We start from the raw sequence: 17045 nt of genomic DNA on the forward strand, positions 1-17045 counted from the left end.
GGGCAAATGAAGAACCTATAAATATATATCCCTTTGTGTTATTTTTTAAAAATGACTGATAAAGAAGCTATAACTTGAATCTTATTCTTAGGTTTTATGAAAATGGTTTCTGTTGGAGACAGATACTGTCAAAGACCTATATCTCTAAGGAGAAAACATCACAAGTCACAGGGTTTAAGGCTACAAAGGATCAGCTGATTGGTCTGCTGGGATGAAATGGCAGCTGAGATTTAAGAATTCCAAGGTTTTCATCAGAACTGTTGATGCTTTTGGTTTTTTTCTGGCTACAAAATTACCTAGATTTTCAGTGGTCTACTCCAACCATATTTTCCCCATATACCCTGTTTTCTTCATAAGTAGTTTTGCATAATGCAAAGGTTTTCACAGAATGCATTTATTACATTTCAGTTTGTATATATCAGAAAGTTTGTATATATCAGAACCAAAATAGGAAGGTAAAGGTGTACCAAAATTGAAGAGGTGTTTTATTTCAAGTGCCAAGCTGGTGAGCTGGTGTTTTCTGTGTTAGGATAGGAGACATCATCTTGGGCATGACTGAAGGGTCATTTATAGTATGAAGAAATAGGTAAATGGAAATGATGAGTAAGCTTGTCTGCCCTTTGCTTTGGATGGGGGAAAATAGCTTACATGAGATATTGAAGCTCTAGGCTTGTGCCTCACATAATAACAGAGTATGACTCTACAGCCTACCTATGCGATGTTGACCAAATCGTTCAACATGAAAACTAATGAAACGAAAAACAACTGAAACTTTGAAGTGTATAATAGAGACAGATGCACAAAACTACACTTCTACAGTTCAGGAAACATGGGGTATTCCAAGAAAAAACAATACTCCCTGAAGATAAGCTTGAATAGAAAATAGCAAACACCATGAGGAAACAATCCATCATGAAGTGAAAGATTAGCACCCCAATAGAAAAATATATGGTGAATATGAAAAGAATTTAAGAGACATGGGGGTTAGAATGACAATATCCAATGTAAGTTGAATAGAAGTTCCAGAAGAAGGAATGGGGAAGTATATATTAAAAAAGATAATAACTAATAATTTTTTTAGAATCAAAGAAACATATGAATTTAAAGCATGAACCCGAAGCTGATAAATAAAAGACACAATGGTGAAACTGCACTATAACAAAGACAAACTCTTGAAAGCAACTAGAGAATATCACAGTTACTAAGACTGAGAAACAATTTTTCATCAGCTTCCATAGTGTCTCGATGACAATGAACTTAACACCTTTGAATGCTGAGATAAGATAAATGTTAGCTTAGAATTCTATATTCAATTAAAATATCATTTTATTTTATTTATCTTTTTTCTTAAAAAAATTTTAATATTTATTTCTGAGAGAGAGAAAGAGAGAGAGAGAGAGAATCCGAAGACAGGCTCCAGGCTCTGAGTTAGCTGTCAGCACAGAGCCCAACATGGGGCTCGAACCCACGAACTGGGGGATCGTGACCTGAGCTGAAGTCGGCCGCCCAACCGATTGAGCCACACAGGCGCCCCAAAATATCATTTTTAAAATGAAGGTTAAATAAATATATTTTGAGAACATTGAGAACAAGTCTCCCTTGCTAAATTAACACTTAAAGGATTCATGTCAAGAAGAAAGAAATTGAACTCAGAAGATAGCAGTAGGACATAAGAGACAATTAATTGATAAATATATTGATTTGTTGAAAAAATATTGATTATCAAGTTTTGGGCAATGAATGTTTCAAAAGCTTTTAGACTTTTGTACACAAAGAAATTTTCTCCTTGAAAATTAGCAAATGTACGCAGGGATACCAACTTTTAATTTTGCCAACATTTTGTAAAGACTACCATTAAAACCCATACCTTGCCCTCAGGAAACTCAGTCTATTGTAGCACCTAAAAAGTAAAAGGAATAAAACTAATAAATAAGAAGAGTTCATTAAGATAAAAAGATTAGTTTCATGAAAAATCTTACCACAATGACATCATTCTTTTAATTTCATCACAGAGTATAAAAAACTCCATAGAATAGTATCAGTCTATAGCATTTGAGCTACTGCCTGCCTTAAACTCAAAGGCAAGCGCAGAGACCCACATTTCTCCTAGAGAGTCTTCCCAAAATAAATTGTAGGATTAGAGAAGGGAATAATTCTAACAGGCAATGGTTCATTAGTTTATAGAAATCATGAGAGTAATCATAATAAATCTTAACTTCTTCCATAAAAGATTATGAGTATGTGAAAGAGAACTATGTTCTAGAGCTAAGTTGGTGGGTAGCCAAAAAAAATCATCAATCTCTCTTAAAACTATGCTCTATCATATATTTTATGTAGGGATATTAATCCATTTACTATGATGGCTTTTTGTGTTTTTTAAAAAGTTATTTATTTGAGCAGTTGCTACACCCAACGTGGGGCTTGAACTCCTGACCCTGAGATCCAGAGTCACATGCTCCACTGACTGAGCCAGCCAGGCAATCCCTACTATGATGGCTGTTATACAAATTCCCCAAGAGCCAAGAAATTTTAGAAAACATTTAACTTAATAGTGAACAAGCTTGGAACCTACCTAAGGGCGCTTATTTAGTAACTGATATGCCTATTCATATACCTATGCAAATAAATATATGCATTCATGTTCTGGGATCCAGCAGTTTAGGGAAGGCTATTTCTGAACATATGAAGTGTTCTCCTATTCTTTCATGAAGTATGCCTCTTGCTATGTTGACATGAAATAAAATTTTCTTAGTTTTTATATTTCGAGTGAGTAATTTTTTTTATCTTAGGAAATATTAATGGAGATATCACAATCCTTATTACCCAAGTTGACATTCTAGATAAGAGATCTGTCTGAAAACTCTTCAGAGCCTTTTCAGAGACTAATTTAACACCTTGTAAGTATTTCCTATGCATAGATTTACAGTTGCACACTTTAAACAGTAATTTGTGGAAAGTTAATGCCGTAGCAAAATTCAAATACCCATGAACCCACCAGGTAATAAAATCCTGTTAGCAGTGGGAATCTACCTTTCAAAATGTGTCATTCTCTATAGAATAAGGCTCTGTCAAAGGGCTGTACTGTGAATCCTTGAGATTAAAGTTTTGAAAATAGTCAGCACTTGCCATTTTAGGTAGAGATTTTCAAGGCACTTTTGGAAAATAGGGTTTCTGTAAGTCGACTGTCTAGTATGTTTTCCTAATAGATGCTATGAACATTGTCCTTTTCAATGATAGGTTTTTTCATTCCACAGTTCCGTCTAAACTTAGGCTTCTTTTACTTCCGTCCAAAGTAAGATTTAGACTTAATAAAAATCATAAAAGATCAGAAGTATGTATAGTCCAGGGTTATGGATTTTTTTTGTTATTTTTTTAGTGTTTTAATTTATTTTGAGAAAGATTGTGTGCAAGCATGGTGGGGGCAGAGAGAGGGAGGGACAGAGGATCAGAAATGGGCACTATGCTGACAGCAGAGGCTTGAAATCACTAAGAATTGTGAGATCGTGACCTGAGCGGAAGTTGGACGCATCACTGACTGAGACACCCAGGTGCCCCTCTTTGTAATCTTAATACATTTTTCTATCAATGCTTCTGTGTTTTTGTGAACACATTTTTCTTTGAATATGGGTATTTTTATGCATAGGACAGTATTTTAAAGCCCTAAAATGTGAGTTCTACTGCTTTTCTAATATTAAACTAAAATAGTATAATTAACAACATATGTTAAGAAACTGTCTTCTATAGAAAAGGAATACTAAAATAGTACAAATAACCTTCTCATTAAACAGGAACTTAAGGTGAGAAAGAAAGTAGAGTTTGTAATACACTCAATTGTAAGAACAGAAAAACTATATAGTGATCCACAGTACATGTTGTTTTTATTTTTTTAATGTTTTAACTCTCTTCTAGTTTAGTAGTTCTCCAAATAGAATTTAAAGTAGATAAATAAAGAAAAATGACATTTAAGTAGATATGTAAAGTAAGTAAAGTAGACATAGATAAGATTTATTTGAAAGGAATTCTAATAGAAATCATATGTCTCCTTTTGTGCCCAAAGGAGGAGGAACCCAAAGAGATCCCTTCAATATGCTATACCTGTGGGGCATTTCTTCTTGTAGGAATGGTGAATCAGCAAATTAAATACATTACTGTTTTATTTCTGAGTTGTGTTTATGTGACATAGTTTTTTCTAATTATGTTTTGAGAGTGAAAAGAGCAGTTGGAGAGTAATAGCATTCAAATGAATGTTATACGTAAATTTATCTTTGCACTCCAGATTAATATATTTTATTATGTATATATTATACTAAATGGTTCTAGTTTAACTTAAACACTTTTTTAAAAATTATTTATTTATTTATTTATTTATCTATTTATTTATTTACTTGAGAAAGCAAGAGAGAGCATGAATGTGAGCATGGGAGGAACAGAATGAGAGAGAATCTCAAGCAGGTTCCCAGCTGTCACCACAGAGCCCAATGTGGAGCTCCATCTCACGAATCTTGACATTATAACTGAGCCAAAATTAAGTCAGTCACTTAACCAGTTGAGCCACCCAGGTGCCCATAAACACTCGTAATATCAGTAATGGTGCTAGTTTTAATAACAAATAAAAAGAAACTGAGGTTTTTTTGAGTATTTTTCTTCAAAGTAGGTTTTTTTTTTTTCCTGTTAGTTATAACAGTTCACCCAGAGATATGTTGGACACCTTACTTTAAGATTTGACATATTGGGTTACCTAGATAGTTCAGTCTTTGTTAAGCATCCAACTTCAGCTCAGGTCATGATCTCGTGGCTCATGAGTTTGAGCCCCACATCAGGCTCTATGCTGTCAGCACAGAGCCTCCTTTGAATCCTCTGTCTCTCTCTCTCTGCCCCTCCCTGGCTCACACTCTCTCTCTCCTTCTCTCAAAAATAATTAAATATTAATAAAATAAGTAAATAAAACTAAAATTGACAGATCAATATAGTATGAACAAAACAAAGTATTTTATGTATTTTGCCAATATTAGAATAAGTTTTGTAATTCTCTCATGCTAAGGTAGAATAATAAGAGATCATAATAAAGAAAATAAGATAGCTCCAAACAGCATCTGAAATATGTCACTTATGAAGATGACACATAAACAGCAGCATTTGTTTGAAACCACATTTCCCTTTCATGCAGATGGGCTACACTGAGGAACTGCAAATAACATTTTTAGATTACAAATTACACCCTGCCCATGCCCAGGGTCTCTTTTTTTCTATTTAAAACGGTCTTTATTTGGGGTGCCTTGGTTCCTTAGTCCATTAAGTATCCAACTCTTGATTTCTGCTCAAGTCATGATCTTGCAGTTGTTGGGGTTGATCCCCACCTTGGGCTCTGTGCTGACATGGCAGAACCTACTTGGGATTCTCTCCTGCCCTCTCTCTCTGCCCCTCCCCTGCTCTCTCTCTCCTCTCTCTCTCTCTCAAAATAAATAAACATTTTTAAAAAAATAAAATAAAATGGCCTTTATTTGAATACTATAGTAGGTCAAGGAAGTCATCTACCTGGCAACACTTTATTAATAATTGGTAAGTTTTGATATTGTATATTTCTGAGAGTAATAAACATATTTCCTTTCTACATAGTCATCCCTTCTCCCTACTCTTCTATAGTAGTGAAATTTCTTTTTTTTTTTTTTAAGAATTTTTCAGAAAGATTTTCTCATTCACTGGGTGTTATATGGAAACCAACTTGACAATAAATTATTTTAAAAAAAGATTTTCTTATTAAGGAATATCTACACCAAACGTGGGGCTCAAACCTGCAACCCCGAGATCAAGAATCACATGTTCTACCAACTGAGCCAGCCAGACACCCCAGTATATTAGTGACAATTCTGCACATCTACTAAAATAAGAATTATAAAGAAAAATGTTTAAATGATTCCAAAATGGATAACATCTTCCATAAGAACATCCTCCAACATCTTGTACTTCAACAGCAGAAAAACACATGAGATGTCTTTTTAAAGTAATGCTGAGCATACATAGGTATATGGAAGAAGTGGACATAATTTTAGTCTCTACTTCTGATCAACTTGCTTTTGCCTTCTTTCCTAGGAAGTGTGTAGAGAGCTCTGGTGTCTCAGCAAAAGCAACCGCTGTGTCACCAACAGTATTCCTGCAGCTGAAGGAACACTCTGTCAAACTGGGAATATTGAAAAGGGGGTAAGCTTAAATGATTTATTAGCTATTTGACAAATAGACTAACTGATCAGTTTCTGGTGTTCATATTCAACCACTAGGAAATCATGCATACTAATATAATGTGTACTTGAGAAAATAGTAAATACCTAGCCTAAGGAGTTAATTGATGCATACTGATATCTGCACATCTACAGTGGTCAGGAAATTACAGTGCTTGTTTATTTTCTGGCTCAGTTACACCTTTCTGTGTATATACATATATATTTGTACAGAAAATCCAGCAACAATCTTATAGTCATATAATATAGTCTGTTTAGTCATATAACTCTGGGTTTCTTTCTGATAAATAATTCTCAGGAAAATTATGTGACCCAGAAATAGATTTTATAACTAAAGTGAAACTAAAGTTGATTTTAAATTACGATATGAGAGAAAGGGCTGGTAGTATAGGAATAATTAAATATTTTGCTGAGCATAGAAATTTTAGCTAAATAATTTTAATTTCATCATCTAGTTTTCAAAAAATATCATTGTTAAGAATTGTTCAAACAGAAAAGAATAGCTTATGCTATTTCTGAAATTCTTTAGTAATTGCTATATATGTGAATCCTAGAATTCGTTGCTATATACTGAATTTACAATAATAACTACGACTGTCTTCTATTCTCAGTTCTGACTTCTTCCATGTTGGGGTACTCTCAACAAAGATTACACTGAATTTCAGTTTGCCATCTGATGTTTAAATAAAAAGAATGAAAGCTTTTGGGCAGCTGTCACAGTTTTATTAATCCTTGCTGACGGCTTCATTCAGGACCCATGACCTAGTGCCATGTTGATGGCTTTTCCATGCTGAGTTTGGAAATGTTCGTAAATTGTGCTAAATGTATGAATTGATAGGGTCATTTTTAAAGGATTAAGGATCTTTTTTTGAGACTTTGTAAGTAGCCAATAAAAATACAGGGAACTTCACACACTACCAAAAATTCTTTCTTTTTTTTTTTTTTTTCACTAAAGTAATAGAAACTAGTAAGAGCTGCATTCTTGAAACAACAGTCTAGGTTTATTTTGGAGTCAGCAGCTCTTGTCAATGACAAGCAGCAATTTACATCAATCTCTGCTTAGAAGAAATGCATAATAGTAAGGGGGGAAAGTTACAGTGAGAATCTCTTTCTTTATTGCCATTGATTAATTATTATTTTTGTGATCTAGTCCATGGTCCATGGTTTAATACTATCACTAAGCCTGATGGCTCTTTTTATCTTAATTTATTTTTTTAATCCCAAGCATAAAGAATTCATTCTTTTAAACATCTCAGAGTCCTCATACAAACATTCTATGAATTATATAATCACTTCAAGTATGAAAACCATGAATAGTGGCTATCTGAGAGCACACAGCTAAACCCCACTAATATTTTATATGGTAGACACATATTTAAAATCTTCTCATTTATGCTTAATAATAGAACCATCAAATGTTGCATCTTATAGCTATGTGCATATATGTGATAGAGATGGTATTTTGGGGGAAATTATAGATAATTTTGAGGGATACCAAGAAAACACTCTCAGTAATAACAAAGCTAACAGTACTGAATTTAAATTTACATAAACAAATGAGAGATATAATACTTTTAAGCATTCAGTATAAGCACAGACAAGAGAAAGTGAATGAAATGGTCAAAAATGTATTTGATTTTTAAAGATTCACATTCTTTTATTTTAATTTTTTTTCATGTTTTATTTATTTTTCAGAGAGAGAGAGAGACTGAACATAAGTGGGGGAGGGGTATAGAGAGAGAGAGAGAGGGAGACACAGTATCTGAAGCAGGCTCCAGGCTCTGAGCTGTCAACACAGAGCCCAACGCCAGACTCAAACTCATGAGCTATGAGATCATGACCTGAGCTGAAGTTGTATGCTCAACTGACTGAACCACCCAGGTGCCCCTCACATTCTTTTTTTAAAGTTCAGTTATTTGAGTAATCTCAGACACACAATGTGAGGCTCGAACTCACAACTCCAGATCATCAGTGGTGTGCTATTCCAGCTGAGCCAACCAAGCACCCCTAAAAATTCACATTCTTAATCTTGGTTAACGGTTGCCAACTTTTTGATCCCTAAATCCTTTCTTCAAAAGAAATCTACAGAATTCTGATAGATACATTTGGGGAAAAAATGGAAATATTCTTGTTTAAAGAACCGTTTTCATACCTCCCCACCCTGGCCATGGACCCTTGTCAGCTTCTGACATGCCTCAACAGAACGGCTTGGGCTCCATGAAAAACTATTTAAGAACTTTGTAAGTGTAGCAAAGTCTGTGTACCAAGAGATCATTCATATTCATAACATCATGTTTTTATATAGTCAGTTTGTTGGATAACACCATCTAAAATTAATCTACAAAACAAATGTTAGCCATCCTTTCAGAGATATGGAAGATCAATAGCTTTAGGAAAAGCCCTAACAAATCATAAATGAATGAATAAAAGAACAAATACATAAGTGGACTCATAGAAAGAAAAAAGAGCACTATGTGAAGACTCTCAAATTATCTCTATCATTAACAGTGAATTTATGAAGAGGCTTTCAAAGAATTAGATCAACCTACATGTTTAATTAATTGAAAAAAATACAAAGAACTAGAAAAGGGAACTGAGTCATTGTTTATGTTTTATTTATTTTTTACTCACTGCACTTGCCATGTTATTTATGAATTTTTATTGTTGATTTCAGTTACTATTTTTTCCATAAAAGGGAAGCAATGTTTACTGTAGCCAAATGCAGTTTTTTCTCTGAAAGCTATATCTATTTGGAAATTAAATCAGAAATTAGAAATTTGACTTAAAACAACCATGCAAAGAGCTAGAGAACAGTTAAAGTGGAAATTTTAGTCAGTCTGGTCAAATTTGTGTAGCATTAACATATAGTTGGCATTACCAGTAATGATGGTAATGAATATTTATAAAGTATTTACACTGTGCCAGGTACGTATTTGTTCTGTTTAATATTGGCAAAAATCCCATGAGGTGGGTACTGTTTTAACTCCATTTTATAGTTGAGGAAAGTTCAGACTTGAGAACCTAAGATTATACAGCAATTTAATAGCAGAGCTGAGCCTCTGTATTAGATCTTTTTACTTTTTCGCTTTCTTTCTTTTTTTAAGTTTTATTTATTTAGATAATCTCTACACCCAATATGGGCTTCAAGCTCATGATCAAGAGTCACATGCTCTTCCCACTAAGCCAGTCAGGCATCCTTGCCTAGGGCTTTCTGATTCTAAAATTGAAAATTTGCCCTCTAGACTACCTCTGGTTTTATTTTACCTTCAGATGGGAAATTTTGCAGAGAAAAAAGCCAATTTTTATTGTCACAGGAATAAACCGAGTCATTGAACCTGAGATCAGTGGTAAGAATGTATTCTACCCTTTAATACAAAGTGGATTTTTCACTTATCTACCTGTAACAATATGTTATCTCAAGAATTGCAATAAGAAAGGACTATGGACAGAACATTGAGATAAGAATATACAATTGTGTTATAACTGGTAAAATAATGAAATTCCACTTTATTTACTTATTTATTTTGAGAAAGACAGAGAGTATGAGAAGGGGAGGGGCAGGGAGAGAGCGAGCGAGAGAATCCCAAGCAGGGTCCATGTGGTCATGCACAGAGCCTGACACAGGTTCAGACTCATGAATCATGAGATCATGAGCTGAGCTGAATGAAGTCAGACGCTTAGCTGACTGAACCACCCGGGCACCCCCATCACCACTTTAAAATGAGAGAAATCTATTTCCACATTTTGTAGCGATCTTGTGAGGATGGAATAAGATAATATATCAGTAAGCTTTTAGTGGGCCTCTTCAGAGGAAAGGTGCTAGTGTATATTACTAGAACATCATTATTCATTTCATTATTTTCCAGCCTTAGATAATGGTGGGCAGAAAATTCTTCACCTGACTGTCTTAACTGGTACTAATGAGGATCAGAGAGTATAAACATGAGTTTGAATGTCTGAGAAAAATGAATGGAATACCCATGACTGACCTCTGATCTCAACTCTGAATTTTAAAACCACTATCTTCAGAAGGAATGAGAAAAAAACCTACATCCAGTCTAGCCAGCAGGATAAAACCAAAGCTGCTCATGGTTTTTTGAATAAGTCCTTTTTTTTTCTTTAAAAAAAAAATGTTGGGGGAGGGAAAAACGCTGCTCAAGTGATAGCATAGACATATCCAGAGTACTGGATCCACAATGATCTCGTCAAACTCTGGCTGCAAAAGATATGGGATCCCTGCCCGGGGGCGCAGTTCCACAAATGTTCCATGTAAGTATGGGAACTGTTCCATGCACATTTAGCAGATGGAGTAAGAAATATGGCCAAAAAATTAAAAACTGATCTTTGCGTGAGTCCTGGGGGGTCTGACATCGCTATTACAGCCATTGGATGTTTGCCTGAATAAGCCATTCAAGTATTGAATAAGAACCATATGGTCTGAATGGATGTGCTCAGGGACAGTAGCATTAACCAAAGGAGGAAATTTGATGAGCCCAGACGGTGTGCTGGTACTCTGTGTCCACGGGTCACGCTCCTACAAATCAATCAATATAACTTTCAGGCAAAAGAACTTTCCTTAGACATGGCATCAACGATAGCCCTTTGGATAGGAATCGGAGGAATGCCATCCATGATAAAATAATAAACAAAGATTTAGACTGTAAAAACTCTGATAGTAGTGTTGACGTTGTTACTGAACAGGATATTAGGAAAATCAAAACTCAATCATTGCAAACCCTGATGGTGACCAAAAAGTTTCAAAAACTTGGTTAATAGCCAAAGGATTGATTTATTGATTCTAAAAGACCAATTAGAGGTAAATCCCAGCATTCTGGTTTATGAATATATGGCATTGATTCCTATTATCTTTCATGGGAAACAGAGGGCTGGATTAAAATAGGTTGGTTATATACCCTTTTAAAGCACTAGATATGTAATAGGACATTTGTAGTCCTAGATCTTAATTCACTTAGAGTAAAATATAATGTTTTGACTGGGTCCCAAACTATAAACGCAGAAAGTGAAAAAAGAATAGTCGTTTCAATTGCTCTAGAAATTTAAATAGTATGGGATGACAAGTTCTGATTTAGGATTTGGGCTGAAATAAGCTTTTATATTCCCGCACCTGCACAGTGGAAAGATAAGGCTTTTAATAGTGCTGTGTGCTCCAGCTCTCAGCCTTTCTGACTTGGGAAGAAAGTTCCATATTGAATCACCAGTATCACTTCCTTCAGAATCTTAGGATTTCCTAAGGGGTCTGTCATTCCAGATGCTGGCTGGACCCAAAGGGTTGGCTATGGTACAAGATCTACCATAATCACATTTTAAAATGGTTCTTATTTAAAAAAATATATGTGTATATATTTTAAAATACTGTATATACTCATCTTGAAATTTTCCTTTGTGGAATTCTGACAAATTCTCATGTAGATTGTTTTATTTGTAATATATCTTATTTGAACATAATTCCCTGATGTAGATCATGAAATTTAGTGGTCTAATATCAAAAAATGTTGTTTAGGATGAGTGTTTCCTAAGAAAACCTTTAAAGCCTCACTGGAATGTATTGTCCTAGATAGTTTTAATAACATATTTTATTTAGAAGGAATGTAAAAAGCAAAAATGAGCAATATGATATTTTATTCTTGAAATGTGATAGTTTCAGTTCCATCACCTTTCCGAATCTGGTTTAACATGACTGAATGAGCAAAAAGAAGGCCAAATTTACCCAATTTATCCGGAAAATTTAGGCTGAAGTAACACAACAGACCTGGTGAATCTGGTTTAACACACCTGAATTAGCAAAAAGAAAGCCAAATTTACCAACTTATCTAGAAAATTTAGGCTGAAGTAACACAATCGATAATTTAGAATAGTCCAAAATCACTAGATTGGATATAATCTTTGAGAATAAAGATCTGGTCTCCATCTGAATATTTAACTTCTCTAGTTTTCAGAAATGAAGTAAAATCCTGTGCCTGTAGAAACAGAGCTTTCACAGGTTCAGCAACTTGATGAAACAAAAAGAAGAAGAAAAGTAGAAAATACAATACTCAAAATTCTCAGCTTTGTGTGCTTATAAGATTTATATAGTTCAAATTGCTTTATTTTGTGTAATATAATTATATTACTTATGACTTACATTAAAATTTTAGTACATATTAATTAATGTAATAATCTAGAAAATTAGCTCAACTAACTTGATCTACATGAAATTCCCTAGAGTTTTCAATTTTCATAAAGCATTTATTATTAATTTAATTAAATTTCTCCTCTAAAGTCATATACTACATCAAGATACCTAACCACTGCTAGAGCAGAGAAATAGCAAGAATTCCAAAGAGATCTTTTACTGTAAGTAAATATAACTCAAAGTCCTTTACTGAACTAAACATAACGCAGAAGACCATTTTGCCAGAGATCAAAATCAACCAAGTCCTTTGGTAGATTTTTAATTTCTTTGAAAGCATATCTGCACAGAACTAATTTCTAAAGCTGTCCTAATCCAAACCACATTGGATTTTGAAATTAGGATAATTAGTCCCTCTTTTATAGTTACGGAATGTGAATAAACAAATGACTTGCTTTGGACCAAAGATATTAATAGAATAAGAACTCAGGTTTGTAACACAGACTATACACAGACTATAACTGTTAACTTGTTAACTAATTAAGTTGTTGACTAGTTATTAAGCTAGACACTAGTCTTTTGTCAATGTCTAGATGACTGATACTTATATTACTATTTTGAATTCTTCATTTTTTAGCCATTAATATTTGTTATTTAACTTTCTGATACAATTGTCTATTTTAACTCCATGGAATGGATACAATTCAATAACATGAATTTATACAATAAAAGGTTCTAGCAAGCCACATATGAAATACTACAGCTGTGTAGGTGTTAATTAATGATGAGAACTGAGAAGCATCCTACAAACTGAATATTGCATTTGTCTTTTACCTTAAGAATAAATTTTAAAAGGAAAACAACAATTTATGTGACTTCTTTCCATGTCCTATATTTTGTGAGCATCGAGCAAACACGTATAACAGTTATTATTAAATACTTTGGAACCTACGTCTTTCGGTATTCTTATAGCCTTCACAATTTCTCTGTCCTCTTAAAAATACAAAAATAAAGGTTTTTTAAATCTGTAATTTATAAGAATACTCAAAGAGTTCTGAAATAAATAGGGTTGTATACTTGCAGCTAAGAATTTTTCTCCTAGTTTTTTTTTGTATTTTATGAAGTAAAGGTAGTCCAGTATTCTATAATACTATAATATACTTCAAATATATAATCCTATACCAGTAGTTGGGTTTTTTTCCCCACTGATTTTTGTGTATTTTTGGACAGATAATTTTTATCTGCCCCTAAGTGACTATGGACAAGTTAGCCTCCTTAAGTTACATGTTTCTTCATATGAAAAAATGAAGTGCTTATACCACATCATTTCAGAGTCTCTCTGAGCCTTAGATTGAGCTCTGTGATTATACAAAATAAATGTAAAGTAAAATTTTAATATTATTCAATATCAATAATGCTAAACTTCCAACTTGAAAAATAGGTAAATTTTAAGAGTATTTAAAAAATAATACATTGCTAGTTATTCTCATAAGAAAATAAATGCAGGCATAAATATTATTATATGGGGTACCTAGGTGACTCAGTCAGTTGAGTGTCCATCTGACTCTTGATTTTGGATTAGGTCATGATTTCAGGATCATGGGATCGAGCCCCACATTGGGCTCTGCACCGAGTATGGAGCCTGCTTAAGATTCATTCTCTCTCTCCTTCTGCCCCCTCCCCTCCTCTCTCTTGCTCACTCTCAAAATACATACATACATACTTATTATTATTATTATTACTATTATTATTATACATAGCTACTTGTAATAACAAAAATGCAAAATTAGAGATTATTTGGCTCAAATTGTGACTTTTGTATAGGTGAAGGCCTAACGCAGCTGGTATATCATTATACAAATGGTTGGTCTTCAAAATCAATTATGCCGTACACTGGCTGCTAAAATATTTCCTGTCTCTCACATATACGTTATTATTAGCTGCCTTTCTCCCAGTTTTGGCACTGTATTATCAGCCACTACCTCTGGTTCACCATTTTAGACCTATGAGTTTTTTGTTCATGGCAATTTCCGTTGCCCAAAACTAATCATTTTTCTTAATGTCCTACTTTAATATTGATTAGACTTAGGGTCAGAATGTTCTGCCTTATAGCCAATCAGATTTTTACTTACTCTTGCCTAATTTTTTGTGGACAAATGAAAATTAATTACCTAGGACTTCTCTCAAAGATTCCTTTATGTTGTTACAACTACTAAAAAGTGACTTAGTGCAACTATCATGGAAACAAAGATGACTTTGACATTTTTTTACCCTCCAGTATCTCTAATTCCTTACTTACATGTAGTAAGGATCTGGACATGTGGTCCAGAATAGGACACAGAATTCTGTACTTTAACTAATGTATTCATCAATTCAGTAAATTTTATTGTATATCTACTACATGCTAGGCATTGTTCTAGACATTCAGCATTTATAATAGAACATTCTGTGATGACAAATTCTTTGTATTTGCTCTGTCCAACCTACTAGCTACTGGCCATGTGTGGCTATGAAGCCCTAGGAATGTGGCTAGTGCATCTGTGGAACTGAAATTTAAATTTTAATTAAATTTAAATAGCATATTTATTGCTATATAACATTATGTATTTAATATGTAGGTATATTCCTTTAAAAACAGACTCATAGATACAGAGAATAGTTTGGTGTTTGCCAGAGATGGGGGTCAGGGGTGGGAGAAATGGGTCAACTGCTTTTGTTTATGTCTTTTTAGTTCAAGTAATGTTTTTAAATAAGGGATATTAAAATACAACAAATTTTTATAAAGCAAATTTATTTTAAATTTTTAATGTTTATTTTTGAGATGGAGAGAGCATGAACGGCGGGTGGGGTGGGGGGGGGGGCGCAGNATAGAAGCAGCTTCCAGGCTCCATGCTGTCAGTACAGAGCCCAGTGTGGGTTCAGACCCACAAACTCTGAGATCATGACCTGAGCCGAAACCAGACTCTCAACCTACTGAGCCACTCAGGCGCCCCTCAACAAATTTTTGAAAAAATGCTCAGAGCCATCACCTATAGGAAGAGATAAATGTGAGTCATTCATTGTGGAGAGAAACAAATCTTCCTAAGGGTACCTATTGATTCTTTTCTGTATCCTGGAAGATTTGTGTAGCCTTCCAAGAATTTAGTATCATCATCAGGGCAGGAACTTAGCTTTCTCTGCAAGTTGCAAAACCCTCATTCCTACATGTGAGCATTCCATTTTAACAGTGATATTAGCTAATTTAGTTGAAGTTTTTTGATATGAGTCAACTATTACTGTACTCACTTTATGTGCCCTACTAGATGGATTGTGTTATTGTTCCAGTTTACAGATAAGAAAATGGAGATCCAGAGAAATTAAACAATTTGACCCATCATCACTAACATTATATCAGGTACTTTCTACACCCCTATACCAGGTTCTTCACATTATCTTTATTTAATCTTCCATGCTATAAGCTCTATTATTATTTACCTTTTTACTTATGAAAAAGCTCAGGTGCAGACAGATGAAGTTACTTACTCAATATCTCAGTTCTTATTCAGGTCTCAGTTCTCAACCTTCATGTTATCCTGCTTCTCAGGATATATTTTGGTCAAATAACTTGATTATTTGTGGACTTAGATATGTTGCTGAACTTTTCCCTTCAAAACATAGTTTTAGAAAAAGCATAGATGAACTGCCTAAAATGAGTATTATGCTATGCTTATAATTTTTAAATAAATAAATAGCCATATGTGCATCCCCTAGTTTTACATACTAATGAGAAGAGACAAATAATAAAGAAGTAATTTGAAAAATAAATAGAGTAATTTAAAATAGTTTTAAGTGGGGGTACCTGGGTGGCTCAGTCTATGACACATCCGACTTTGGCTCAGGTCATGATATCATGGTTTGGAGGTTTGAGCCTCATGTCGAGCTCTGTGCTGACAGCTATCTCAGACCTGAAACCTACTTCAGATTCTGTGTCTCCCTCTCTCTCTGCCCCTCCCCTTCTCATGCTCTGTCTTTCTCTGTCCCTCAGTAATAAATAAATGTTAAAAATTTTTTTAAACAAAATAATAAAAAATAAAATAGTATTAAGTGTTAAGAGGGAACTAAAGTAGGAGGTGTTTTCTCTATTACAGTCTAGAGTTGGAGAAGGGGAGGTGAGGGGGAGGTACCCCATGTTCAGAATGAGGGTTGTCAAGGAAAGACCTCTCTGATGAAAGGACCTTGAGACTGAATGATGAGAAGACAACAACATAAATAATTAAGAGAAGAATATTCCCAGAAGGACCGGCAAATGCAAATGCCCAAAAGAGGGAACAAACTTAGTGTACTGAGGAAAATAAAGAATTCCCGTGGTCTGGACCAAACTGTGCGAGAGAGAATAAGACTGGAGAAGGAGATAGTGATCACAAAGGCTACTGCTGACCAGAGTTAAGGGAGGCAGGAAACTAGTGCAATTGTTTAAGCAAAAAGTGACATGATATGATAATGTTTTAAAAAGATCTCTCCTGAAGTGTTTACTAGAGAATAGATTGATTATAGGTAGAAAAAAAGTAGAGCCAGAGAGACCAGGTAAGAAGCTATTTCATTTGCCTATTTCATCTAAGGTGGTAGCCATGAAATGGTGAAAAGTGAAAAAATTCCAGATACATGGAAGTAGTGTAATAAACTGATTACTTTCTAAGCAT

At 34.2% G+C, this 17045-nt stretch overlaps 1 protein-coding gene across 1 annotated transcript in view; it reads left to right on the plus strand.

The window, feature by feature from the left end:
- The window catches only part of ADAMTS6 (ADAM metallopeptidase with thrombospondin type 1 motif 6), a 270295-nt gene that overhangs the window by 161034 nt on the left and 92216 nt on the right, over nt 1-17045 (plus strand). The window contains exon 11 of the mRNA XM_077773561.1: nt 6091-6198. Within this exon, the coding sequence (XP_077629687.1) occupies nt 6091-6198 (108 nt within the window). The remainder of the gene's footprint in view (nt 1-6090; nt 6199-17045) is intronic.

Source organism: Crocuta crocuta, unplaced genomic scaffold (assembly GCF_008692635.1).
Source record: "Crocuta crocuta isolate KB4526 unplaced genomic scaffold, BGI_CrCroc_1.0 scaffold383, whole genome shotgun sequence".
NCBI classification, from domain to species: domain Eukaryota; kingdom Metazoa; phylum Chordata; class Mammalia; order Carnivora; family Hyaenidae; genus Crocuta; species Crocuta crocuta.